This window comes from Diadema antillarum, unplaced genomic scaffold, assembly GCF_040938485.1.
Source record: "Diadema antillarum isolate AM-2024a unplaced genomic scaffold, OU_Dant_1.0 seq00000041_RagTag, whole genome shotgun sequence".
In the NCBI taxonomy this organism is placed as follows: Eukaryota; Metazoa; Echinodermata; class Echinoidea; order Diadematoida; family Diadematidae; genus Diadema; species Diadema antillarum.
Window position 1 is genome coordinate 535998 of NW_027271153.1, and position 26676 is coordinate 562673.

The 26676-nt window shown below is 36.9% G+C and overlaps 1 protein-coding gene across 1 annotated transcript; it reads right to left on the bottom strand.

Annotated features, from left to right (window-relative positions):
* Window positions 1-939: 939 nt before the first annotated feature.
* LOC139725444 (heparan-alpha-glucosaminide N-acetyltransferase-like) lies at window positions 940-21961 on the bottom strand. The gene is made up of 15 exons (XM_071636519.1): window positions 21949-21961; window positions 20597-20796; window positions 19417-19553; window positions 17821-17953; window positions 13950-14047; window positions 13480-13556; window positions 12857-12887; window positions 11429-11565; window positions 10064-10191; window positions 7619-7737; window positions 6969-7188; window positions 5683-5757; window positions 2232-2302; window positions 1596-1708; window positions 940-1118 (listed from the first exon to the last, which is right to left on the bottom strand). Exons 1-15 carry the CDS (start codon window positions 21959-21961, stop codon window positions 940-942), a joined length of 1731 nt encoding a protein of 576 aa, XP_071492620.1.
* Between the last annotated feature and the right edge of the window lie 4715 nt (window positions 21962-26676).

Below are 26676 nucleotides of genomic sequence, written 5' to 3' on the forward strand. Positions count from 1 at the left end.
TACGTATAGAGCAGGTGTTAAGTATTAAACATCAGAACCGTTTAATACATAAACATGTATGTGTGATGAACACCTATCGGCGTGATGAAAATAAGCACAGCATGTGTTTAACTCCTTAACCCATTCAATATAAACGCGTTGCAGTGTTTTTAAAACTGTCACAGAAAAGTGTTTAGTTAGGTGTTTAGAAACTAAACAAATTTAAACACTGTAATTATATTCACATTTGCCCTCTCTAGGCACTTAATGTCGATATGTACGTACTTATTTATTTACAGTACTGAAAGATTGTGGCATCACAAATATTTATTATGTTTTATGGTTTGTTTGTTGTTGTTGTTGTTTTTTTTTTTTGGGGGGGGGGGAGTATTGGTTTATCGGCTAAACCAACAAATTCCACAAATGTATACATTGTTGGTTTGCATGTTTTGCTATAGCATTATGTAGCAAAACATGCAAACCAACACTATTATGCACATTGCGTCTGGATGGTAAAGTACCAAAGTCTCTTTCTTCCTTTATGCAATGAAACACACAAATTCAATAAAACCAATCATCTATCAACCATTCAATATATGATAATATAAAATGTACATTTCCGAATTACAGTGTCGTGAAAGAGTACTTAAGAGCAGACAGGGGAACTCTTTTAAAATGGTCTTGACTTTTACATAATAACTGTTCAGCCAGATCCACTCAGGACAAACAAAAAACAAAAAACAAAACGAAAAATAAGATAAACAAACAGACAGAAAAAACTCCACATTTTTCTTTGCTTAATTCAACTGCACGTTCGCAGACAGAAGTCCGATTCTGACGGAATCGAAAAAGAATTATACTGGGGACAAGTTTCATCATAATTCACGAAAATCTTTGACATCTTCTACTTCATTGGGCCGAAAATCATACAATTCGATTGAAGGCACATTGTTACGTTCATCATATCTTCAGGAAGAATTTTTTCTTGAAGGCAATATAGCCTATGATAAGCCACAGTGTCAATGACCAGCTCGCGATGGCGCAGTACTCGGCGTGATTTCCAACGATCGGTTGCCATGTGAACGGGAGGTAGGGCGACATAATCTTCGAACCGATGTAAAGCATCAGTGAGTTCATGCCTGTTATGAGGAACACATACATAATACACACAAACACATTATTATATACATGAAAATACAATGTTTCAGGGATGATAAATCAATGTGAAATATAGACTTACCGGTCAGAAAAGTCTACTATAACTACCACTGACTACTACTACAACTACCACCACTATTACCACTACTACTACCACGACTACCACTACTTCTTCTAGGCCAGAATGTGACTCCATAATTATAGAACCACACTCAATGTCTTTTTTTTTTCTTTTGTTATAGGCAGACCAGTTCATAGTGTTGAATAGCCTGGCGGGGAAACGCACTGTAATAAGACTGGGAGTGTCATATATGACGTTTCCCCCGCATGCGTTTTAAAACAATTCCCTAAAATTTGGAACATAATATGAAGCATTAATTGTCCATATGAACAAGAAGGGGTAACAATGATTTGTCGAAGTGCAGCTTGATAACAACCAACGTAATGCAAGGACCTACCTGCATATATGAGAGGCGCTCCGTTCCAAAAGCGTGTGACGTCAATGAGAAAGTGAAAGATGGCTTGAACGAGGAATGCCGTACCCGAAGCCAGACAAATGTATGAAACCGACCTGGTGAACAAAAAAAAAAAAAAAGAAGATATATATACATATATATATTTATTTATATATACCGTTATATACATAACCTTTCTATTGTATCAATTCATTTAAAAGCCGACGAATCTAAAGATGAATGAATGAATGAATGAAGTGGAAAATACGTGAAAATGCATATCTTACACCAATACATTCACCAGAAGTGCCTCTTGCCGCGCAAAGTAAATCTGGTAACAACGTGGATGAGTAAATAAAAGAAGTGTAACACAGAGCCCTCTCAAGGTCATAACCAAGGGGGGCGTCACCACCAACGACAGAAAATAAGTTAATAATAATGATAATAATGATGATGATAATAATGATACTATATATGACAATAATAACAATAGGCAACATTAATCGACCATCTACATATTTCCGTTCAAAGTTTGAATGAAAGAAATCATGTCATTATCGACGCAGACAAAAAAATGATACCAACATTGGACTCTTCAATGAAATGGTATATTATTAACAGGAGGTTATCAGTTCTTACCAGAGATTCTTGTTGACAGGAATCCAGCCATCTGCCATCGTACACTTTGACAGGACAGCGCTGCAAATGATCTGAAAAACAAGCATATAAACAAACAAAAGAAGATAGAAAGGAAGATCACAAGGCGTCCTCAGATGTAAGTGGTGCATAAAAAAGGCAAATATTTTCATGATGGATTTTCAAAGGCAAATACCGAGCATTAAATCTTCTTTGTGTGTGTGTGTGTGTGTGTGTGTGGAGGTAATATCTTATTCAACAGATAGTCCTTGTACACAGTCAGTACAAATAATATGATGGAATGAAACCAACGCAGAAGAATCCCATGACGTAACAATAGAACACAAAGGACGTTCGAATCCTTTGTACACGTCTCCATTCATGTTTGCAGATACAATATAGTGTTATCAACTTCATAAACGTACTGTAACTATCTTTTGGAAAAGGGGTTACGCTTATATACCGTATTTGCATCTGGTCGTAAATACATATTATTTGGCATACAGTATAACGACAGGCGATGAATGGCTCATGAAAAAAAAAAAGAGTCCCATTTCCCGAGGGAAATTTGAGATTTAAAGCAGAAATTTATAGAGAATCTAAAAATATGACAAGTTTGATATTTACGGAAAGCTAAGAAGCTAGTTAACAAAACTGGATATCTTTTAGACGATGTAGCTTTACCCCCAAACTGTTTTTGAGATTGAAAAAACACCCAATTTCCACGACCACGTAGCTCCGTTCGCTACAAGAAACATCGGATTTGAGCGACGTCACCAAATGTGTATGAGCTGATTTGCCGTACAGCTATATGAGACCCGCTCTAGCAAAACCCGAAACTTCTCGGCAAATGTGATTTCGCGCCACAGCCCGAAAAAGGTCAAAAAATGACCTACCTCAGGGACCAAATTGACATTTTGGTATCACGTTGTAGGGGATATTTTCTAGTTTCTGATTGATATCAACAACATTTCGAAATATAACCTACAAAATGTGGAATTTTGAAGAGAAAGTGGGATGTCAATCTCAAAAGTTGGCCAAAATCTTATGTCTAAAGACCAAATCGCCTTCGCTTACAGCGAAAATAACTGTTCTTTTGGCGATCGTGTCTTAAATATTCTGCGTTGAACTCTGACACATTGGGTACCTACAGAAAACTCTACCTCTGCTTATTCCAAATATGGTCATGGCATGATGTCATGCTACTCACTTTCATTCATAAATTCGTCTAAAACATGCGTAAGTTTATGCAAATCGTCTCCCAGACGCGTAAACAGCCTTGTTGCTTACCAAGACACGTGATCGAAATACGTGTTCACGATTGGTCAACTGCGCCGAGGACCCCCTTGTTTACAAGCAACCTACGTGTTATACTATGGGGATCGCTGCAGCAGCGGTGCATGCTTGCATGCAACACGTGTATCGTGACTGCTGCTCAGCACGGAAATGTTGCAGTTTCCAGCTTTGTTAGACTGTTTTTTAGCAAGTTGAGGTAGAAATTAGAATTGAAACCAACACACAAGAGAAAAAGAAGGTCACATTTATCTAAAAAACCTTCATCATGCCATTTCGAAGAAGAATCAAGCTGAAATCACGGCATCAAGGAATACCTCTTCACTGCCGATTCTGCTGGTACTGTTGTGCATACACCTGATCACGGCAATCGCGAATCTTGAGCGGAATACGGTAGGTTTTGTGCTTTTCAAACGTCGTATTTCCGTAAATTTATGGGTGTGATTGTAAAAATGATTTCCAATCAATTACAGCTCTTTGACTTAGTTATCATCCTTCATGAGTATGTAAGATTACCTCAGCTATACGCAATTCCCCCACAATAATCGATTTGTTGTGTCAATAATAACAGCAAATTGTGGCTGTACGAAGGAACAGCTGATCACGGCAATCGTGAATCTTGAGCTGACGATAGGTTTTGTGCTTTTAAAACTTTGTTTTCCGTAAATTTGTGGGTGTAAAAAATGATTCCAATGAACACAAACAAACAAACAATTTAACGACGTGAATATATAGTTTTGGCGGACGATTTATTCTAGATGGACAACAAATTACACACCAATTTCCTGAAAAGTGCACACAGTTTACCTATAGATACGTAAATCCCACTGGGATACATACACATTTAGTGACAAGGCAGATTTGGCACTTTTCGTAGCCGCATCGAACTTTTTCCAGTGCTCAAATATGGTAAAAATAAAGATTCTTATATTCAAAGCAGAGACAACTTTATTGCATGATTTATGTCAGAAATTAATCAAAATAACATTAAATGATGGAAAACAGTCAATTTATATGATATTATTTCCTATAAATTTCTTCTTTAAACATTACTTACACAAATGCCATGAACACATTTTGCATATTTTGTGACCTTTCTTTCATCACCTATAACTTCCACCTGAATATTCGAGTTAAATCTGTGAGCATTTAACATCGTTTGCTTCGCGAAAGAATGAAGGACAGGGGGGGGGGGGGGGGGGGGGGTAAAACCCCACTGAATATATTTACTCTTGACTTCCATATAAATTAAAGAATACCATTCCAGCGTTAAGAAAAACAAACACTATGAATATATAAGCATAATATATATCAAATACAATTTCAGTTGAATTTTTAGTAAACTGAAACCACCCTTCGTAGCACATATATTTGATTTGCCTAAGGCTTATCTTATCCGGTTTACTATTCCAAATAAGGATGGATAGTTTCTTCTTCCATTCTGAGAGATTTGTCACTGAATTATCAAACTATTCAGGCATGTAAATGAGTGTCACACAAGGTATTCGTAGGTTCTTATCGACGGTATTTTTTTTCTGCAAGATGTTTAAAGACATTTTGTTACCCACTGTCCTTGAATCTCATAATTTTCTCAAGTAGTGGAGACATCGTTGTATTTAATGTGACAAAGAAGGTAAACAGAGAAATATTCGTATTCAGGCTTGACAAACACCTCAGTATAATTAAAAATTTCAGCGGAAAAGCTTTCACCTCAATGAATTCGTTGTTGATAAAAAGGATATCGCCATTTCACATAATCTGACAATTAAGTAGTTCCTTGCAATTTTACTTCATCTTCGTGTTTCCTGAAATACTTTTTTTTTCAATGTCTCTCCTTCATATTGATCATTACGAATAATTTCTGTTCGTATATGTGAATACTACCATGTACAGTCTGCTACATGCGATAATTCCAATTATCAACAGCTAGTTTTCAGCGATTTTGGGTCCATGATACTAAAGTTTCTTGTGAAAAAAAAAGAAATGTACAGTCTCATTATTTGACGCTCGTATTTCTTTGCTATCACATTACATTCTAATTGTCTTGCTAGTCTCTTGATCAGGGTTTTATTCTGAACACCTGATGACAGGCCATTGTCTTTATTTGATAAGGCTCCAAGTAATTATAGTTTCACCAAAGTCAGATAAGCTCCATATTTACCAGCAACATCCCCCAGACCACAAGCCTGAGAAGACGCCCACTAGCGGTGTGAAAATGATGCAAAATTTTACCAGCCTGCAAGGAAGAATACGATAGAATAGAACATCTGCCTGTGAGTGGATATCAAACATTCCAAACTTACGTACAGGTAATATATCGAACGAAATCCATGACGACGCAACTGTTTGCTGTTACGGCTGCCCATGAACTGTACATTTTAGAGTATATGTCGATAACCAACCAAACAAATAAGCATAGACAAAGAAACAGAAATGAAATAAGATAAAAGGAGGAATGCAAAATGTAGATGAGGTGAACAGGCACCTGCTTTTAAGGAGTGTGGATACGAGCTTTCATTTAATCATGATTAGAATTGCCTCCTGAAAAGTACCCCTCCCCTAAAATGCAAAACAAAACAAAACTAACCCAACTCCCTAACCCAACCCCCACTCCCACACACGCACACGCATACACACAGACCTACTTATACACACATACGCACACACAACACAACACAAAACAAAACACTAACAAAAAAGAAACACTCTGAGTCGTCGTCTGGAGGGAACTTATTTCCCTGGCACATAATTATGATTCACGAAGCGACAGCAGGAATGTCCGAGATTCCACCTGCCAGCCCACAGCCCCCTACAGCCTTCCTTAGTAAAGGTTTGATTGTGTGCTTGTAAAGACTTAACCAGGCAATCTCCAGAGATGCCAACTTCTTGACACAGAAGAACAGATGGAATATCAAAAACAACAACAACAACAACAACAGATTTTTCAGAGGAAAATAAGATTTTCATAAAATCTTGACACCATCACTGGCCCGTTGGCTCTGGGCAAGTGAAATGTCAGAAAAAAAAAATGTTTCTCCGCTAAGAACAGGCATGTAAAAAGATTGCCACACCATCAAAATTGATGAGAAAATTGTAAAGCATCCGTGCATTTCCCGCCCATTTAGGCTCGTCATTCAATGCTTTTGTAGGGGTTGCAGGTATTTAGTAGTATATCTTTCGATATGATAACGCTGTTTTCTGCAGTTTTCTGTGGTTGATATTGGCCATTTATAAGCTGCTTACAAAATAATGGTCCGAGGCAGACGAAGATGTGATAGAATACTTAATTGCCTCGAGTGACGGCCTCATGGGATATGCAGGAACTCTAGATTACGCTTTGGAATTGAGCTTCTGGAACCAAAACATATCTCTTAGTGTTGATAATATATGATGAAAATGACTGATTCGCCGTGGACATTGATGCGAGCAGTTAAAGCCGTCACTGACCTGAAGACCAAAAATACAAACTGCGACGGAAGTCAAGGTGCCCAATATGCCCTCGGGGTCATGAAGTATCTTCGTGTGGTACACGGTTACAATCTTCCCAGTCTTGATGAGGTGGGCTGGGGTGAAGAAGGCGCGGTCGATGTAGCCGGCAGCTCCCCCGGTACAGTTGGTGAGCTCTCCGTTTATCCCTACCAGGGGTCCTCCAGGTCCCTGATAGCCTCTATAATGTTATTGGCGTATTGAATCAATAACATTGGAATTTGTATTAACTTAACTATTAACACTCGCATACCCTATCAAAATTACACTACAAAATGACACATCTGCCTTTGAGTTAGTTTTGGGAGTCCGTTTACTTCAACTTAAATCCCTCACACACAACATCGAAAAGAAAATGAGGAAGGCCGACTAGTCTGTAAAGAAAATTTTCATCACTGTATATGAATACGTCAGTAGCGGCATCAAATTATTAGCCATTGAAATAGTGATATGGATCCTAATCAAAATATTGGCTGAGAGCTTCATGTGAGCAGTCTTTCATTTTCTCAAATCTCAAGTAGCAATGAATGAGTAGCCGACCAGTAAGACGCGAGTCGTTTTCTTAGACGCTGGAAGTTAAAGAAGTAATAATTAGGGAGGTCCCTGCTTACCTCGGACAACCCGGAACCGGAAGGAGAAAGGTGATGAGTACATGGATAGTGATGCAGAGGGCAGCCACCGGGAGCTCTATGTAGTCTACTATGTCGCGAAACATCAGGAAGAACGTGTTCTGCAATGATAGCGAAAGAATTGAGAACTTGTCTGACAACATCCGCTGACGGTATATCCACACACGTTTTTGTTAAGAAAAACGGGGGAAATGCCGATATCTATTAATGGGAAAAACAGCTAAAAGACACGCGCTGGCTCTGCCTTCCTTTTTTCACAAAGTGAGAAAATCTATTCACTTAAACATCCAATTACAAAATAAATGTCACATACAATACATAAAGACGAATAATACAAAATTGACAGGCAGCTACAAAACGTCTAAATAATATAAATACGATTCCAATTGATATTAGATACAAAACCTTTCGTGTGTTTTTTTCCAGATATTACTTTCATCTACTTTCTTCGCTTGCTTTAAAAATTGACAAACTTGGCTAAAATGTAATGATTTACTTTATTTCGTACAGAAAATATAAAGTATTTTGCATACAAATAAACCACGTTGTAACACTTTGGGTTTTCTGTACAATCAAGTATAAAAGCATATAAAAGCAAAAGATATGTCGATATATACACCGAATATTATGTGATAGAATATTTCAACCACCTAAATCAGAAAGGAAATGGGAAGAAATATTTAATCAAAACTTAGATTGGATTAAAATATACAATGTTCCTTATATTTCTACCCTGAATCAAACACTTCGTTATTTTCAGTATAAAACTCTGCATAGATTGGTGTTATCAAATATTAAATATTGGTGTTAATAAAGCACTTTTTGCAATGGGACTATCTAACACACACCTCTGTACGTTTTGTTCGTGCTCCACAGAAACAGTTGCATATCTGTTTTAGGAATGTGATGTTACTGAAAGGGTCATTGCTCAAATACAGGAAATCATGTTACAGAATCAAACTCAAATTACTAGAAGTGCTTTTATACTTGGTTCTACAGAAGACCCAAAATGTTACAACGTGATTTATTTGAATGCAAAATACTTTTTATTTTCTGTAAGAAATATAAAAAGAAATCATTACACTTTAGCCAATGTTGTCACTTTCTAAAGCAAGCGAAGAAAGTAGACGAATATATGTCAGAAAAAACTAAAGGTTTTGTATCTAATATCAACTGGAATTGTATTTACATCACTTCGTCGTTTTGCAGTTGTCTGTAAATTTTGGAACATTTGTCTTTATGTATTCTATGTGACATTTATTTTGCACCTGAATGTTTATGTGAATAAAATTTCTTTGTGGGGAAAAAAGTATAAAAGCACTTCTAGAAATTTGAGTTTGATTCTGTAACATGATTTCCTGTATTTGAGCAATAAACCTTGGAGTAACATCACATTCCAAAAACAAATGTGCATTTGTGGAGCTCGAACAAAACACACACAGGTGTGTGTTAGATAGTCCCATTTCAAAAAGTAATTTATCAATACGAATATTTCCATGCAGAATTTTATACTGAAAATAACGAAGTCTTTGATTCGGGGTATTTATATTGAAGGCACATTGTATATTTTAATCCAGTCTAAGTCTTGGGTAAATATTTGTTCCCTTTCCTTTCAGATTTAGGTGGTTGAAATATTTCATCACACAACATTCGGTGTATATATCGACATAGCTTGGTTCTTTTAAACAAATTATGTATATTTTCTTGTTGCGTCTTTATTTCATTATCATTTACTGCCTTCCTTATCATAACTAAACATAAGGATATGTCTCTGAAGAAAAAGTCACCATGAAACTGAAGTTTTTTTTTAATCACAGTAGAAGTAGGCCTACTTGGATCTCTCAGACTATCTCCAAGAAAAGACTGAGTTTCGTAATCATATATTACATCCACGATATATATTCATCAATTTCATTGGGGACTCTCTAGTCTGTTGGGATACAATTATAACTTTGATGTAGAAATATTTAACTTTTTAACTATTTAAAAAGATGATGATTGTTGAAAGTATACTACCATTATTTTGTACTTTGTTGATGAGATTTGAGAAAGTTAAAGTATTTGAAAAAAATGGCATACAGAGAATAAATAAGTCAAATCAAATCAAATCAATGACAGCGAATCAGCTATCAACTGCTCTAACAACAGAAACTAATCAACCACTTTTTGTCTTCACTAAATTTCGAGTTTAATTGTCCATCCATCCCACCCCTACCCCCAACTCAACGCCACTTCATCTGGAGCTGATCACGGTGAAAATCGGCAAATCAAGTCACAAAGTCCAAACTGTTTTCTGGAATGGCAATGAAACTATGAGGAATTTCTTCATCAGAAATATTTCCTTTTCTCTGCTAGTAGACTATTGCATAAACTAACGTTCCCTCAACCATTAGGAACCTGAAAAAAATAGAGTTGCTAAATACCCACCGTTCTTTCTGTTTTCCTGCGTACTTGGAGCCATCTTGAGAAGAGGTAACACGAAGCTACGATAAAGTAAGTGATGCCAAATCGCTGCAGGACACCTGGTATCCGAAGAGTTAGCAGGTCATTCTTAGCTACGGAACACAAATTAGAAAACAATCACAAATGGGTCACTTCGTATGAATTATTAAAAAAAATGAAAATGAATATAAATGTAATTTTTAAAGTGCCACTTCAAACAAACCGTTTCCCGAAATATTTCTGCATAGAAGACAAACATTCTTCATGGTAGCTATACCCTTTATTTGCATTTTGTCTAGGTCGAAAATGTCTGAGTTTTGTGTGTGTGTTTGTGTATGCGTTTGTGTGTGTATGTGTGTGTGTGTTCCAGCGTGCGCATATAAGTCTGCGTGCGCTTGAGTCAATCCATCTCAATTTGTATCCTTTGCATATAGAATTCGCAGATATTCTAGTGTAAGATAGCTACAGGGTTAGGGACACAGACTGTAAACATGGGACCTGCACGCTTCAAGTCCTGAGGAGCACACTGCTTTATTATCAGGCTGACCTGCCCTCAGCAAAACTCAACATCATGAACATGATCTGCATAAACTGTATTTACATATTGACATATTTAAATGAACTAAGAGGACCAATGGGAATAACAGGAATGGTAGGGACCAACTACAATGAAAGAACCCTATTCATGAAGACAACCAATGAAACCACACCGGATGACGGTGGCTGCAAGCTGGGGTGAGAACTGCAGACATGGAATGATAAACAAAAGGATCAGATGTGACAACAAGTAAGGGTGATAACTGTAAACATGAATGGGGAAGGAATAACACGGATGGGGAAGAAATGAGAATGGTGGGACAGAAATAGAATACAGGTTAATGAGATGTGGGACTGTCTGAAAACCTAGCCAAACTGAGATACAATGTACATAACAAACTTATACTGGAAAGAAGGAGATAGGCTTTGCTGTCTCACACTAGCATATGAACTCCTGGCTGGTGTGCGATTATTCGCTGAGGAGAAAAGGTATCATGAGAGTGCCATGATTCACCTGCAACTGATTGTTTGAATGGTGACAATAATCAGACAAATAATGTTTTTGCTTATTTGCCTAACTGTAGACGGTTTATTTTAGAAACGATTTTCAATAAACCTATTGTTCATATTTTGCATATAGAATGTATAAGAGTAGTTAACGGTGATTATGCTTATTCACATTTTCATGGCTGTTATTTTTATCCCAAAGTCACATCAAATTTTGAACAACAAAAGGTGTCTCTTTTTTCATCTGCAGATGTCAGCACGGAGCTTTTCAAGTTGGAGGTGGGGGGAGGGGGCGAGTAAACTTACATTGGATAAAGACACCCATAACAAAGAGGATGATACTTCTGATGACGACTTTCTTGAAGATGGCGCGAAAAGACTGCCCCTTGGAGAGCAGAATGTTAATGGCGAGGTGAATGGACGTACCCATGATGAATACAAACCTTTAAAAAGACAATGAATATCAGGACACGTTTACACAAAAAAAAAGACAGGTATTCATGACGAATGACCATGCAAACAACAGTTGCATCTCCATGCAGCCAAAAGCGGACATTCTAAGAGACTTCTATTCTTTGCAAGTAAATTCCACCGTTGTTTGTATGAAGTGCCTGAAAGTTGTCCTCTTGGTCTGGTTGAAACCGTTCCGACAAATTGAATTATTTACGTGTTCGCAAATTATTTGTGAAATAATTGTGAAAAAATTTCGCAATGTGTCTCTAGATCTGCAATCTCTCCTAAGGGCCACCATACCTTGAGTGTAGTGCTAGTCACCTAAAGCCCGCCACACACTATACGACTTTCGGTCGCGCGACTGACTTTGAATGCGAAATAATCACAACAGCCTCGGAATAAACACGCTTGTGCATTTCAGATCCAAAGTCGTCAGATGTGCGACCGAGAGTACTATTCTGTGTGATGGCCTTCAAGGAGACGCCCGGATGATTTTCAGATTTTTACATTTGAACAACTATAAATCAGTTATACTGAGGACAGACTTTCAGAATTATATTCTTAATATTCGAACCAAACTAACTTATAAGATTTATTTTTTCGTGCACTTGAAGATAATTTCAGCCCATTTAATTTCTTTGATTTATTAATGCAAAATATTACATCTATCTTATAGCTGTAAACAAGAAATATAAGTTGTCTTGGATCCCCATTCAGAAAAATGTTAAATATGATAATATCGAAGTACAACAAATTAGTTGTTATGAACTAGAGCAAAATTGTGTGTATTTCGATAAAGCAAATGCTGCACAATAACACTGAACTTATGTTTTTTGTTCAAGCTCTTTTTGGATATCGAATGTACACAATTTATTGTCTGTGCTTTTGCCACCATATCATTGTATTATGCTATTTTATTTGCGCACTTTCCTCCTTCGGGGGAAAAATAAATACGAAATAACGTACGCTGTATTTCATCAATTCTCATGAAATGAAATACTCTTAAAATCAGATAAATGTAACCTGCGGCCATTATTTAGCCCTTGTTAGAGAGAAAAGCATGTACAAGATGTGTGTACTATTTTTTTTCAACAACACACATGATATATCATCTTTGTTTTACTGGCTTCGGTCAAGTTCAGCTTAAGCTTTGAGATTCGTCAACTGAACAGACTATCGCGGGAGTATTAATAGAAGGCACACGAAATATCAATTTCTATGTTTAACGTACATTTCACGAGGGATTACCAATGTTTTCTCATAACATCAGTATATACTCACCAAGGAAAGAAGGTATCGGCCACGGTCATGCCTGAAATGAATAAATGAGAAAAAAAACTATAGTGTTTGATAAAAATATATATATTTCCTCAAATTGTCACTGACAAATGTTAAACACTCGTGGTATTTGTTTATCTAGATAATCTATGTTGTCCTGTGAAGGTAAACTTACTCGAGAAGAGTGTTACAAAGCTTTGTGTTTAAGGGTAATAATTCCTCCTGCCTTCTGAAAGAGGCAAGTCCGGTGTTCTTTTGTTATGCAAGAAAACTGTAAAATATGTTAAAAGTTTCTTAAGATTCTCTTTATATCGTTCTATACACATGTGATTTCACAAGTTGTAGCAGTTTTCTTACAACTTCAAAAATTCTTACCTTATTTAACTTAACGGATTGTCCGATTTTCCTCAAACATTTACTGATGTGTTCTATCAATACTGCATTCTGTAAATTCACATGTACTGAGCATTCTGAAGGTGAACTTGTCTTTTGATTAACTTTGTAAAAGAAATGATGATAACTTTTAATCAGATATTATCTTGAATGAAAATTGTCATAATTGAGGGTTATATTATTACTAGTGTGTGTGCACGTGTAGGGGAAAAACACAGGATATGTTAACTTACCATACCATACGGAGTGAGTTAGGAAGGCATACTTCCCATTCCCTGCTACGCCCATAACCAATTGGGCAATGGCAAGCCTGCAAGGAAGAACAAAAAGACTTTAGTAAACAATACCAAGCACTGAAAGGCTGTAGCTGCAATTATGGATTCCCGAGTTAGCACACATTGACACCATGACTGACGTTTTGGTATATCACTTTTTTTTTTGTTCCCGCCGGCATTTTGTTTTAAACATTAACAAAATCACAGCTATGTCTGATGATGACATTTAAAGTAAACACTGAACATAATTTCATCAATGAGTAGTATAAACTACATAATCCTGAAGTTACTTTTATTGTTGTTTTTGTTATTTTTTGGTCCGATGTTCCAAATTATTTCACTCTTCTTATCATGAACCATTTCGAACATTGGGTAAGGTTCCACTTTAATGATATAATGTGTCTTCTGAGAAACAACACTCAGCTGACCCTCTGAATGTGTCCACTGACTTCTGTCTCTGCGACATTTTGTTGGGCTTGTTGATGGGAGTGGTCAAATGTGCTTCGTCCCCTGAATGTTGGTCAGTCTACATTTATCGTAGCAAAATATACAGAGAGAGAAAGAGAGATGCATGTGGGTATGATTGAAAGGTTCAAAAATACGATCACTTGGATACACTGAACCACATATCGAATGTCAACTCAAATTACTAGAAGTGCTTTTTATACTTGGTTCTACAGAAAACCCAAAGTGTTACAACGTGGTTTATTTGTATGCAAGATACTTTATATTTTCTGTAAAGAAATCAAAAGAAATCATTGCATTTTAGCCAATTTTGTCGATTTTAAAGCAAACGAAAGAAGTACACGAATATGTCTGAAATAGTAAAGGTTTTGAATATGATTTGTAGATGCCTGTCAATTTTGTATTCTCGGTTCTTATGCGTTGTGTGTGACATTCATTATGTACCTGAATATTTAAGTGAAAAAAAAATCTTTGTGAAAAAAAAATCGAATGTCAAATTTACGTACATTACAGGTTGAAGAAAATGACAGGTTTGCTGGTTTCTTCTTACAATGATTCTATTATGACCGTATAGGCGTATTCATATTTACAAGATAAGCAACATCACACTTTAGTATTCTTTTCCGCGCCTGATCCAGATGAATAAACGAGTGACTTTAGAATGTGATGCAATCATTTTCCCGATGAAAACAAATCACTACTAGGCCTATTTTCCCAATGAAAATAGAACATATTTGGGAAATTAATGGTTATATTCCTCTTTTCACAGTTAAGGTGATGACAAAATAAAATCTGTCAAGCATTAATCACGAAAATAGTTGTATATCGGGTTTTTTTTATGTCAGCATTGTAATCAATGTAATCAATATCAGATTTCGATTCTGGATACAAACTAAATGTACAGGTTCATGTGAAAATTAAGAAAGTTTTCATTCATTTATTTCCAAAATAAAAACTATTCAGATGTCAAAGATTCGTTGTACTCACGGAAACGTTATAAATGTTCGAGACTGGCAGTGAGGTCGCGATGAAATGCTTTTTAATGCAGTATCTGCAAATTAAAGAGCGGGGAGAGATAGAACTAATATGAACATCAAGGTATGAAGATGCTACTGCGCCATTATACGCAATTCCGTTGAATTAATCTTTAATCATGTGACATCAACAAATATGAATGGTCCTAAATCTCGATTCCTATTATTAGAATTCATCGACGGGCAATGATCAACTTTAGATCTACACGTACTTATTAAACCACGCCTCTAAGTGTACACTCTTTTGTATATCAAAATATTTCAGGAAATTATAACCAAAAAAAAAAATATATATTCTCTAGGGCCTACGTCACTGGTCTAATCAATAACAGGTTTAGAGGAAGTATTTCTGACAATAAGGATTAAAAAAAGAAGGTAATGACGCTTCGCAGGATATAATAGCCATACCTTTGCATACGTCTTGCTGTACAATATATTTTATGTTTTAAAGGGTTGTCTATTGTTAAATTTATGCCTAATAGTAAATGCACCAACAAATTAAGAATAACGAGATTCTACGTTTTTGCTTTTGCCATACCTCTTCTTACTTGAATTAAATTTCAAGAATGTGTACAAAGCAATGAAAGAGTGACTATATATCCGTGTAAAATATAAAAAATTATGAGATAATGAGAATCAAGACAAGTCCCAGAATTAACTTTTAAATCACACTGCATTCCACAACAATAGCCGAGTCTCGATTTTAAGAATATGTTTTCATTCTTTTAAATCTAAGTCACGTAAGGAGATGTAATCAGAGATCGGTAATCAGGTGATCCACAGTGATTTCAAAATTTGATCTTGATATTTCTCTCCCTTTATACCCCCCCCCCCCGTAGTTGAAATAGAAACGACATTCTCTCTCAAAAATGTATGATTGATCAGTTGCATTCCGTAAATTCAATCAGAAGCTCAACGTTTACCACGAAAGTGACGTTACGTGAAATTCAAAACAGTGTTTTAAAGGGTTCACAAGATGCATGTTAGATAAATATCTAGGCGAAGTTCACAAAATGCAACTTTCTCTCTCTTCTGACTCCATTTACACTGTGATATGACACTATGTTCAATTTTTACTTCCGTATTTAACGTATACCTGGTGTGGAATATTATGATTTTAACGTTTGCTAATTTGTCCCTCAACTTGGCGGTAAATTCGCCGGGGCTTGAGAGAGTTTATTAACTATATATGATTGTCCCCCGTGGAGTATGTTAATGTGGTCTAAAAACATTACCTGTTATATATATATATATATATATATATATATATATATATTTATGTGTGTGTGTGTGTGTGCGTGTGTCCATATATGATAGAGAAAAAAAGAAAACAAATCTGAAATCAAGCGAAAGTCTACCAGTGTAAAAAAGAGACAAACAGTTCAAATATGCTATTGCAAATATACTCACTCCCACAAAGCAGTGAAGATGAATCCGAGAACGATAGTCCCGTACACGATCAAAACAGCTGAGTGATTAAAACAATAATACACTTGAAAATAATCATAATGACGTGATATTTTTTGTTTACACTATCACATTCATTTTCTGAACAAAACAGCAACAGAAAACAGCACGATTAAAATACTCTTTGCAACTATCTATAGTGATCTGCAAAGGCGCTTCTCCAGTTGCGAGTTGAAATCTGAGTAGCCTATAAACTGAAAATAAAGATGTAAAATTGCCCGCTAAAACAATGGAAGCTAATTGATATCAGCACAAACCCATGTATGAAAAAAAAATAGCCTCAACACGTTATATTTATGGCTGCCCGGACGCTCACTATACACAGCCCAGTCCCTGTAAAAACGCGTTTTACAGCGACTGTGATGGGCTGTGTATAGTTACCCGCGCTCATACACCATGGCCAGATACTGCGTTACAGGTAAAATTCAATGGCACCCCAAAAATGAATAAATGAATAAATAAACAATGAATAAGAGACACCCAAAAAGATGAGAAGCTATATAGCTGCTGTCCGTGTCGTTGACGTTCATGGGTTTTAAACTGTTGAAAACACTGAAACCTTGGCACCTTGATCTTCCGGAAGTGTCTGATAGTCTGAAATATGAGTTTAGCTTCCGATGTGAAACTAAGTAATATGGGTATTTCCGACTCGTAGACTTTAACTGCCACAAGCCGAGACATAATTATGCAATCATTGTAATTATTTGACGAGACATTCATCTTTCTCTGTCTAAATCATTCTTTGCTGCCTTATAGGCCCGAATTCACGAAGGTGGTACAAATGAAACCATGGTTTAAACCATGGACAAAAACCATGGAGCGCCAAGCGTCGCGTGGAATATTTCGTTACGGAATCAGTCATTTCGTCGATGAAATGATTATTTTGTAACGAAATGACAACATTTTGTAACTAAATGAAAATGTCGTTAACGAAACGGTCATTTTGTCGACGAAATGACCAATTTCGTAACGAAATATTCCGTGCGACACTTGGCGCTCCACGGTTTTTGTCCATGGTTTAAACCATGGTTTCATTTGTACCACCTTCGTGAATTCGGGCCAATAGCTACAGTTTAGAAACAGAAAGCACGCGATGAATGTTTGAAATTACATACTGTTGCTTGAATCTAGATGCAGCTTTGTACATGGATTACTGTAGCTATTACCGATGCTTGAAAAGAAATGTTACGCATTCGTGTGTCTGTAGCTACTACGGTAATTGAATTTTTAATAGTTAATCATGAACACACGAGCTTGGACGACGAGTTATATCAGTTTCAATTTCATAAAGAAGCAGTCACGGCAGTACCGACGTCCAAAATTTAGGCTGTACTCTACCTGTGTCCGCGTAGGTAGGGTTCCATACGAGACTCGTCGAGCAGCGAGTCACGTCCGTCCCGTTGAAAGAGATTGTAGAGGGCACTGTGAGGTTGTACCCGCCATCTTGCTCGAAGTGATAGTACAATCTGACAATAGAGTCGAGCAAAAAAGGAACAGAGTTAGTGAAGCTTCTATTTCGACCTTCGTGCAGATTATTTAAGCTGAAAAAACAACTTTGTTGAAACTAGATAAAAAAGTTGTGGCGGCTGGTATGCCTCTGCTACTTCGCATTATTCGCTCAATAGGTTTACAGAATATCTTGCCAATGTTCAGCGATGAATAGTTTCATATCATTTGCACATAATCACTATCTGTATACACCAATTATCAAGACTATACTTCGAGAAATTTTCAAAATATGGAAAAAAATTAGTGAAATCTTAGCATTTTCTCTTGATCTTTGACCTCATGTCCTAAATCTTCCCCCGCAGAATCATTGCACAGTATTAGACCTGTTTGATTACGTGCATACATGGATTCATCGGTAAGGTAGGGCCTACATATTCTCTGTTTGGAGAAATAGATTGATTTCACCGGTTACACTTCGTGGAGATGCCATAACAAATCAAAAACAACATGTGGATCACAAGTACGAGTACATTGTGCGTTTTAATCATCCCAAAAAAGAATTGGTTTATAAAAGGGATAGTACAGTATTGGTGGAGATGAGAATCGGGCTTTTAAGTTTTCGCAAGATACCACGAAAACACTCATGAAATAGTACAGAGCATACCATTTTAAGAGGAAATCAAAGTTTATTTGATGAAAATCGGGTTTGGAATGACTGAAACATCCAAACAAAAAGTAAAACAAAGCGATCGTAATAAAGTGTGGGTCCCACACTTTTTTAGAATCGCTCTGTTTTGGATATCTCAGCCATTTCAAAACCAATTTTCATCAAATAAAATGTTGAATTCCACATGGATTCACATGCTCTTTTTTTTTCTCATAAGAGGTTTCTCTATATCTTACCCAAAAATGTTAGAAACCTGAAATTAGGTCTCAACCAAAACTATACGATCCCTTTAAGCGTGCATCCCATTACATCATATGACAGTTAACAGAATACGTTCCTTCTTGATGTCCGATATTCGGAGGAAGTCCATTGCGAAATTACCAAACTGTACTGGCTCAGGGTGAGACTTAACAACATACGCAATACAGCCTGTCAAGTTAGTAAACATTACACCCAGGAGGAATCATACCATGGATGTACAATGTATATGCAAGGAGTTACAGAGCTCCAAGGTATAATGTATACAATAAAGTACTTTTTTCATAGGACAAGGAGCTACACAGTTGTAAGATAAAACATGAATAGATAGTGATCTCCTTAGAGACTTCAGAATGGACCTTCTATTTTTTTCTTTTACCCGATACATTCCATTACATTTCCATCACAGGCATCAAACGACTGACTCCACAGATTTACTCTCTAATAGTATGCGTACAAAAATGTCATTATCATCTTGATGTAGTCCAGGATGGGATACTGCAGCGGTGAAGTACTTATGGGAGTTGGCAGACGGCAAATGTCCGGAATACTTACTCGCAGAATGTGTTATTTCTTTTAGGGTAATCTGCGTCCAGGTTGGTGACGCTGATGCGTAGTGCCCACTGGGTGTCGACCAGGGCAACGGGGTTGTCGGAGTCTCTCTTCAGATGAGCTACAGACAGCAGCTTACACTGTCGAGGTAAAAGATAATAATGTTATACAAGGCGTTACAAATGGATGATAAATTATAGCAGAATATGTAAAAGCCATCCCTACATCGTTTATACTAAATGTGTTTATAGCTTGTACATGCTTGTTTTATTATTATTATTTTTTTTTTGGGGGGGGGAATATGGGATTTAATGTTCCTAGACTGCTGCGGGTGTTTACATACCCACGTTCGCATACAGATCTGTAAAAACAAATTCATTAAAAAGAGTGAACCTATGACGAGATGGGAAGGGGGAGAGAAGAAGGAAGCACTGGTGGTGAAGGTTCGCCTGATATTACAGCAGCCATCACAAGCTCAGTTGTCTCAATTGATTGTCATATAAACACGACTAAAGCCCCTTTCTAACAGAGCCTTCAACCCGAGTTACCGCGACGTCGTCCGGAAAATCTCGTTTAGACCCTGCCTGTTAAAACGGGCCCTCGCAAAATGTTGTTCAATAACGTTTTCGCGGTGACTTTTGCCAAATTCTGTTCTAGCTAGTTAGGGAAATTACCCCTACATTATCCCGACATTGCTCCGACATTTCCCTCACAACCCTTCTATTAGAGCGCCGTCGTGGTAATATTCCTTTATGGTCCAAAACAGAACGACACACACAGCTCGCCGATGATCGCCGATCACATGCATGGATTGTAACCACAGCCCCATCTCACATGTACTGATAGGTTGTTATGGAAACCTACCCGGACGAGGTTTCGGCGTGGTCTGTTAAAACGGTACCCCTTGCTCTCTCCTGCCGTTTTATTGCCCAAGGCGAGAAATTTTGTCCTCCGGGCGTTGTCGCAACTTATGTCGGGGTAAGTTCTGTTTAAACAGGGTTAGAGTTTCCTCCCTCTCGTTTCCTCCTCTTCTCGTTTTTCCCCTCCGTTTTTCTTTTCCCCTCCTTTCTTCTCCTCCTTCTCCTTGTCTTTCTTCACCTTCATCCTTTTTCCTCTTCCTCATTCAGGGAAACAACACATTACAAACGTACAACGGAAAGCTGCCGAGAGCTTTGTACTTTACCCCAATACAAACGTCGGTCTGCATCCACACAGCGATCTTCCGGTGTTCTGCTTTTATGAAGCGCACGGACGCCGTGTCGTGGGTCACGAAGTGAAGGTTCAGCGCGGTCTCGGTCGTCGGGAACCCGTCTTTCTGCTTCTTTGCCGGCGGGTTTTTAATCTCGTGCCTGCGCGTGACCGGACCCAAGTCAGCTGCCACGCCTTATCCATCAAAGAAAATGAAGATTGATTACCAAGGTGTCGTTTTGCTTAACTACTTCAACCACACCATACCAACGCCTTCACCCAAATTCTGAAACTAATTATTACCCACAATCATGTCTGAGTAAAAAAAAAATCTTCTTTATACTTTGTCGAGAATTTTAGTTTTAGTGTTGGGCAAGGTCAATAAAAGAATTCTTTACATTTCTAGCTGAGGGTGACGGAATGGTACTTTACATCCGGTTGAATTGTCATTTGCAGGATGTGTGTCATTATACAAACCATCACTCAAAAGTTCATTACTTTACTCTTAACTACAGTCTATAGTTCGACTCAAGACGGGGGTGAACTGTTGAAAGTTGCTAATAAGGAAAATGACACATGCGTGTTGGAATATGAGCTACAAAATGGTTGCAACAACCACTTGCTATTTTATTTGGCGCTCGCGATTGACCACTGTCGTGGTGTTTGTGCTCCGTCAGAAATTAGTATCCTTGTTCACCCCATCATCCCCTGGCGTGCAAGCAAACATAAAAGTTTGAAATGGAACCTCATAACCAGGAACTAGTAGTTCCATGCTCGTCATAAGCCCAATGAGTAGTCCAGGGCACCGTTATATAAAAGTTGTCACTATCTGGCAAGTTGTCACTCTATGACAACTTCAGTGAAATCACAGGTTTTAATTGGCTCTGAGAAGCTCTGGTTACTGACTGTAACTATGGTGATTGTCAGAGGACAACTTGTCAGGGCTGACAACCTTCATGAAACGGTACCTCGAATGATGCGACTGGCAACTGCAAGACTAGACGTTTGAAGTGTCGATGATCGGAATGCCCGGCAATACCCCCTGACAGTGGTAAGTCGAGCCTATTTATAATTTAAAGGAGTAATGCCGAATAGTTTCTATATAGGGTGCCAGGGGGTTTCATTTCCAGTTGATCTATATAGCTAAAAATTGTGACCCCGGCCCCGTCCAAATCTCTTTCTCTTTACGCACACACACACACACACACACACACACACATAATACACAATGAACTGAAGTAAGCTCAAATAATTATATCCGTTTATACCAGATTGTCTAATGTACTACATTCGAACCTTCATGAAGACATAAAATGCCGGAGGAAAACTGTTACCATGACGACTGACATGCCTCCGTCATGATGCATGATTTTCCCAATAGGTCTGAGTACGTTTGACAATGTGAGATGACAGTTTTACATTTAAATGTAATTGGTAAAAAAAAGAAAATTCATGTTTGTCTTAAATGTGTTGGGTGTTCACTTTCTTTGAACTAGGTTTCATTTGGATGGATGGCTGGCTTAATCTTTCAGAGATTTTGTATTCAGGGATTTGAGCATCTTCACTTGAAAATTGACCCTTCCCCTTTGACCCCATAGTCCATCATTCTTCAAATACTCACTAAGTGGTAATATATGTTTTCATGACACTTTGAGAACAAGGGAAATTTGTGGCATATCAACATTTTCCTTTGACCCCACAGTCTTAACTTTCCTGGATACATCATTGAGCAGTAATTCATGCACATACAGATAATGTGCACAGTTTTGTTAGATTAATCCACTGAGTAATCTCCAAGATATGGATAAAAAGTGTTATAAAAGATATATAATTTTAGCATTTATTCCCGACCTTTAACCCCTGACCTTTGATCCCAAATATTCGTCATTTGCTAAGTTTCATGATGATACCTCAGCCATTTCCTAGATATGGGGAAAATGTTTAATTTTGCATTTTCATTTGACCTTTTACCGCCAAAACCGGGGCCCAAATCTTTCCCAGAGAAACTTCATGTGGTAATGTACTGAACTGACTTGAATTGAATTGAATTGAATTGATGAATTGAACAGGTTTTATTAAAAATCATGTCTGGCAGCCAATTAAAGGCTGATATGCACATGTTAACAATCATAATTATAAAAACAGATTATAAATTTACTCTAAGTTTCAAGAAAATACCTCTAGGCATTGCATGTAGGGCCTATCTATATAAGAGATATATATGGATCAAAGTGAAATTTTGAAAATAAAAATGACCTTATCCTTCGACTTTTGACCTTTGATCCCATGACGAAATAAAAATCCTAGAGAATCAGTGCCGAACACTTAATTTATATGCATATGTATTGCGCATTAGGTTTCATGAATATATCTTTAGCCATTTCAGAGACATGGGGAAAAAATATATACATTTTAGCATTTACTTGACGTTTGACCTGTGACAAATGAACTGAATCTTCCCTAGAGAATCTTTGTCTGGTAATTTCCGTTTCAAGAAAATATCTTAAATCATTACATAGATATGTGAAGTATGATGACATTATAAGCAAAGAATTTGACCTAAACCTTTGACCTTGAGCATGTGCAACCAAAAGTTGATAGGCAAAACTTCGTCCACTCATACATACATACTTATGCAAAGTGCCATTTGGATACCTCAAAAGCTGTCTATAAAATTGATTACGGACGGACGGACGGACGAACAACCCGAAAACATATGTCCACATCAGACCTGCACAGTAAATTCATGCGATGTTTGACACAAGTATTTTATAGAAGACGTGAGTCCGATCAAATCAAAGGGCAAAAGCAAACCAGTTTCATGGTGGACAAAAAAAGTGCTCCACAATCATAAGAGAGCATTACCGAATTAGAAATAAGTTAACTAAACATTGGACGAGGGAACTGCAAGAAAATTACCATTTGAAAAAGTCTCAAGCTCAGAAAACTATAAGACAAATAAAAAGAAATTATTGGCGATCTTTTCAACTCAGTCTTAATCGTTTCACGTCAGTATCTCAAATCTGGAAAACGGTAAAAACCCTCAATGGAACTCCTTCCACAGGAATACCAAGCATCCCAACTTTAAAGGTGAATGGGCTATACCCTTTGTGAAAGATGGAAAGAAACAGATTACTTCGGAGAATATTATAGGTCTTGTGGACAGGAAGCAGCATCTGATGACATAAATGCAGCGTTTGAAGAAGTGGAATATTCCGAAAATTTTTCAATGCTGTTCATCCTAAATGAATAATTTCATATGACGGAGTTAGGCATGTATCTAAAATCCAGGAAAAGGTCTACTCCAGGAGAAGGAAGGGTAGGATATGAAGTATGCAGCATTTACCTGAATCATCAAAATCAGTACTGTTTCGAATATATAACAAAATATGGGTAACAGCTCTTAGGGGACCTATCTGAGTCCCTGCTGCATTCCATATTGATACCCATCTTAGAACCAAATAAGGTGTCAGACAAACTGACATCATATCGACCGATAGCTCTCATCTCATGTTTTATGAAAATCATGGAAGGGATGATGAAAGAACGTTTGTACATTAAAAAAAAAAAAAAACATAATATTTTGATCCCAGTACAACAAGGTTTTCGGAAAAACCGACCATGTGTGGATGGCATTGTTGATTTAGAAAAGGAAATTCAGAAACATCTGAAAGTGAACGCAAAATTTTGGCAGTTTTTTATTGGCTTAGAAAATGCTTTTGATTCTGAGTTGAATAAAATTATCGAAACTGGGCGTATGTGGAAATATACATACACAACATTTTTATTGAAACGTACTTTTCAAGTTCGACTTGGGCACGTATTATCCAGAACAATGAAACTATCGAATTAAATGGGCTTCCGCAAAGGAAGCACATTGAGCCCATTGTTATTCAACGTTATGATGTCTCACTAGGAAAGACATCCACACCTTGTTGTATGCTGATGATTGTGTAATCTGCAGTCGGGAAAGGATATGAGGATAATGAGCACAGCTCTAGAACAACATTTGAACACCTTGGATGGCTGATTTTCATCCTGGGGACCTTCTGTTGTCCTTTTTGGCCAAATGACATTTAAATAACTTTAAAGATTTATATTATTTGTTCATCGTGTGTATAATCATTCCGTTCCCTCCTGTAATTAAATAAAAAAAATGTTACAAGGCATATTATGTTCAGAGGCCGTTATCCGAGTCAAGCGTTTTGCTTATTGATAACGGTCTCCTCCAGCTGTACACTTACAGATCTGAAATAACATTTATGTATTATTTCACATGATTGTATATTTGTAATGCGATATTTTGTTTATATTTTCATGACTTGTGAATAATACGTTCGAAATTGTTATACTTATTTTCTGTTATGTACAAGTGGAGAAATAAAACTTACTAAAACTGAAAACTATATCTCTCACACACACACACACACACATAAAACACACCTATGCTGTTCTCTCTCACCCGTAAGGAGACTATTTTGTCCCTGAAGATAGGGAGAGATACGACAGAGGATGAATATAAATATTAAGGAGTAATTTTTGATAAGAGGTTAAATTGGAGAGCCCATATACAAGAAGTGGCATCCAGATGCCAACGTAAAATCAATATTCTACATTAAGAGTTTAACTCATGTGGAATGGATTAGGGGCTGTAATGATTTACTGTCTGTATATAGAACAATAATTCGTTCTTTGATAGATTATGCTTGTGAAGCATATGATTCAGTTTTATCGTATGTAAAAAAAAAAAAAATCTCAATTCAGTGCAATACCAAGCTCTCAAAATTTGTCTAGGAGCAAGTATAGGCACCTCTCTGAAAACCCTAGAATCAATTGAATTAGATTTACGAAGGCAGATGTTGACTGCTCAATTCCGTAGGCACATTGACACTGTTCCAAATCATCCCTTAATGCGGGATACTAAAAAATGCTGACAATTCAATATTTATGAAAGTGGAAATCCCCACACCCCCTTTGGTGAAAAATCATGAAAATGAAGACGTATTATTTTCCCATTCAAATGTAAGGAAAAAGTACCTTTTCGTCAGCCGTTTTGGCACTGGCAGATGCCGGCAGTGTCCACGGAGTTAAGTTCAGATATGATGCTGTCAAAGTGTGATCATGTTATACATTAGCAGCAAACGGCTCTTGAATTGATGAATAGGAAATGGCAAAATTATACACTTGCAAAGTGTCCACTGCTTTTTATGTCCCTTATTGGAAGTATGCACTAGCAAAACGCATAAAAGACTTCACATCTGTGTACAGAGCTAAACTGACTGCTATTATTATACGTCTTTGGTCTGGTTAGAACAAGTCTCGAATCTGTTTGCTGGGAGTGATTATTTTTGGCGAATCATTAGTGTTTTACAGGCTATTAATTCAAATAAGCCGGAAAGTTTTGTAAGTGAAATTGTTATAAGTAAGATATATGGAATTGAAATATAAAGGAATAAATGTAAATTTTGAATGGATACCCAGCCATTGTGGCATTAATGGAAATGAGGTTGCGGACAAAGAAGTAAAAGCTGCTATAATTATGTCGAAATGTTATTGATATTGAAAATGATCTGAGCATGGCATAATGTAAACATTTACTCAGAGAGTCTTTTATAGAAAAATAGAAAAAACAATGGGAAGAAGCAGAATCTCCACTGAAGTTGATAAAAAAAAAAATTAAGAAAACTTTCCAACGTTCGCTAAGCAAATGGAAGGGGCAGTCTTTTATGAATAAATTGAGAATGGGAACATTCTTTAAATTATGATTTGTTTAGACTGAATATCCATAAAAATGGAATGTGTCCGAATTTTCCGCAAATTTTTGAAACAGTCACTCATATTCTTTTAATGTGAATGTCCAAAGTATATAATAGAAAGAAGTATCCCACTAACAGAAATAGGTATCACTGATGTACGTCATATTTTGTTGTTTGTAGGAACTACTAACTCAAAGCATGTGCATGATTTTGTTCAGTACGTCCAGAGGACATGAGGATTCACTCTAACACATAATTTCATTAGATAAGTACATGTTGTAATTTATATTAATTATTTTGCACATTACATACAGCCTAG

Bases quoted from the DNA above. Each gene is read 5' to 3' on its own strand.
- LOC139725444 (XM_071636519.1), bottom strand. The intron at 19,554-20,596 runs GTAAAGTACAAA...TTACCTCGACAG, and splicing joins AGACCGACGTTTGTATTGGG to TGTAAGCTGCTGTCTGTAGC. The intron at 13,557-13,949 runs GTCAGCTGAGTG...TCTTCCTTGCAG, and splicing joins TCAGTGGACACATTCAGAGG to GCTTGCCATTGCCCAATTGG.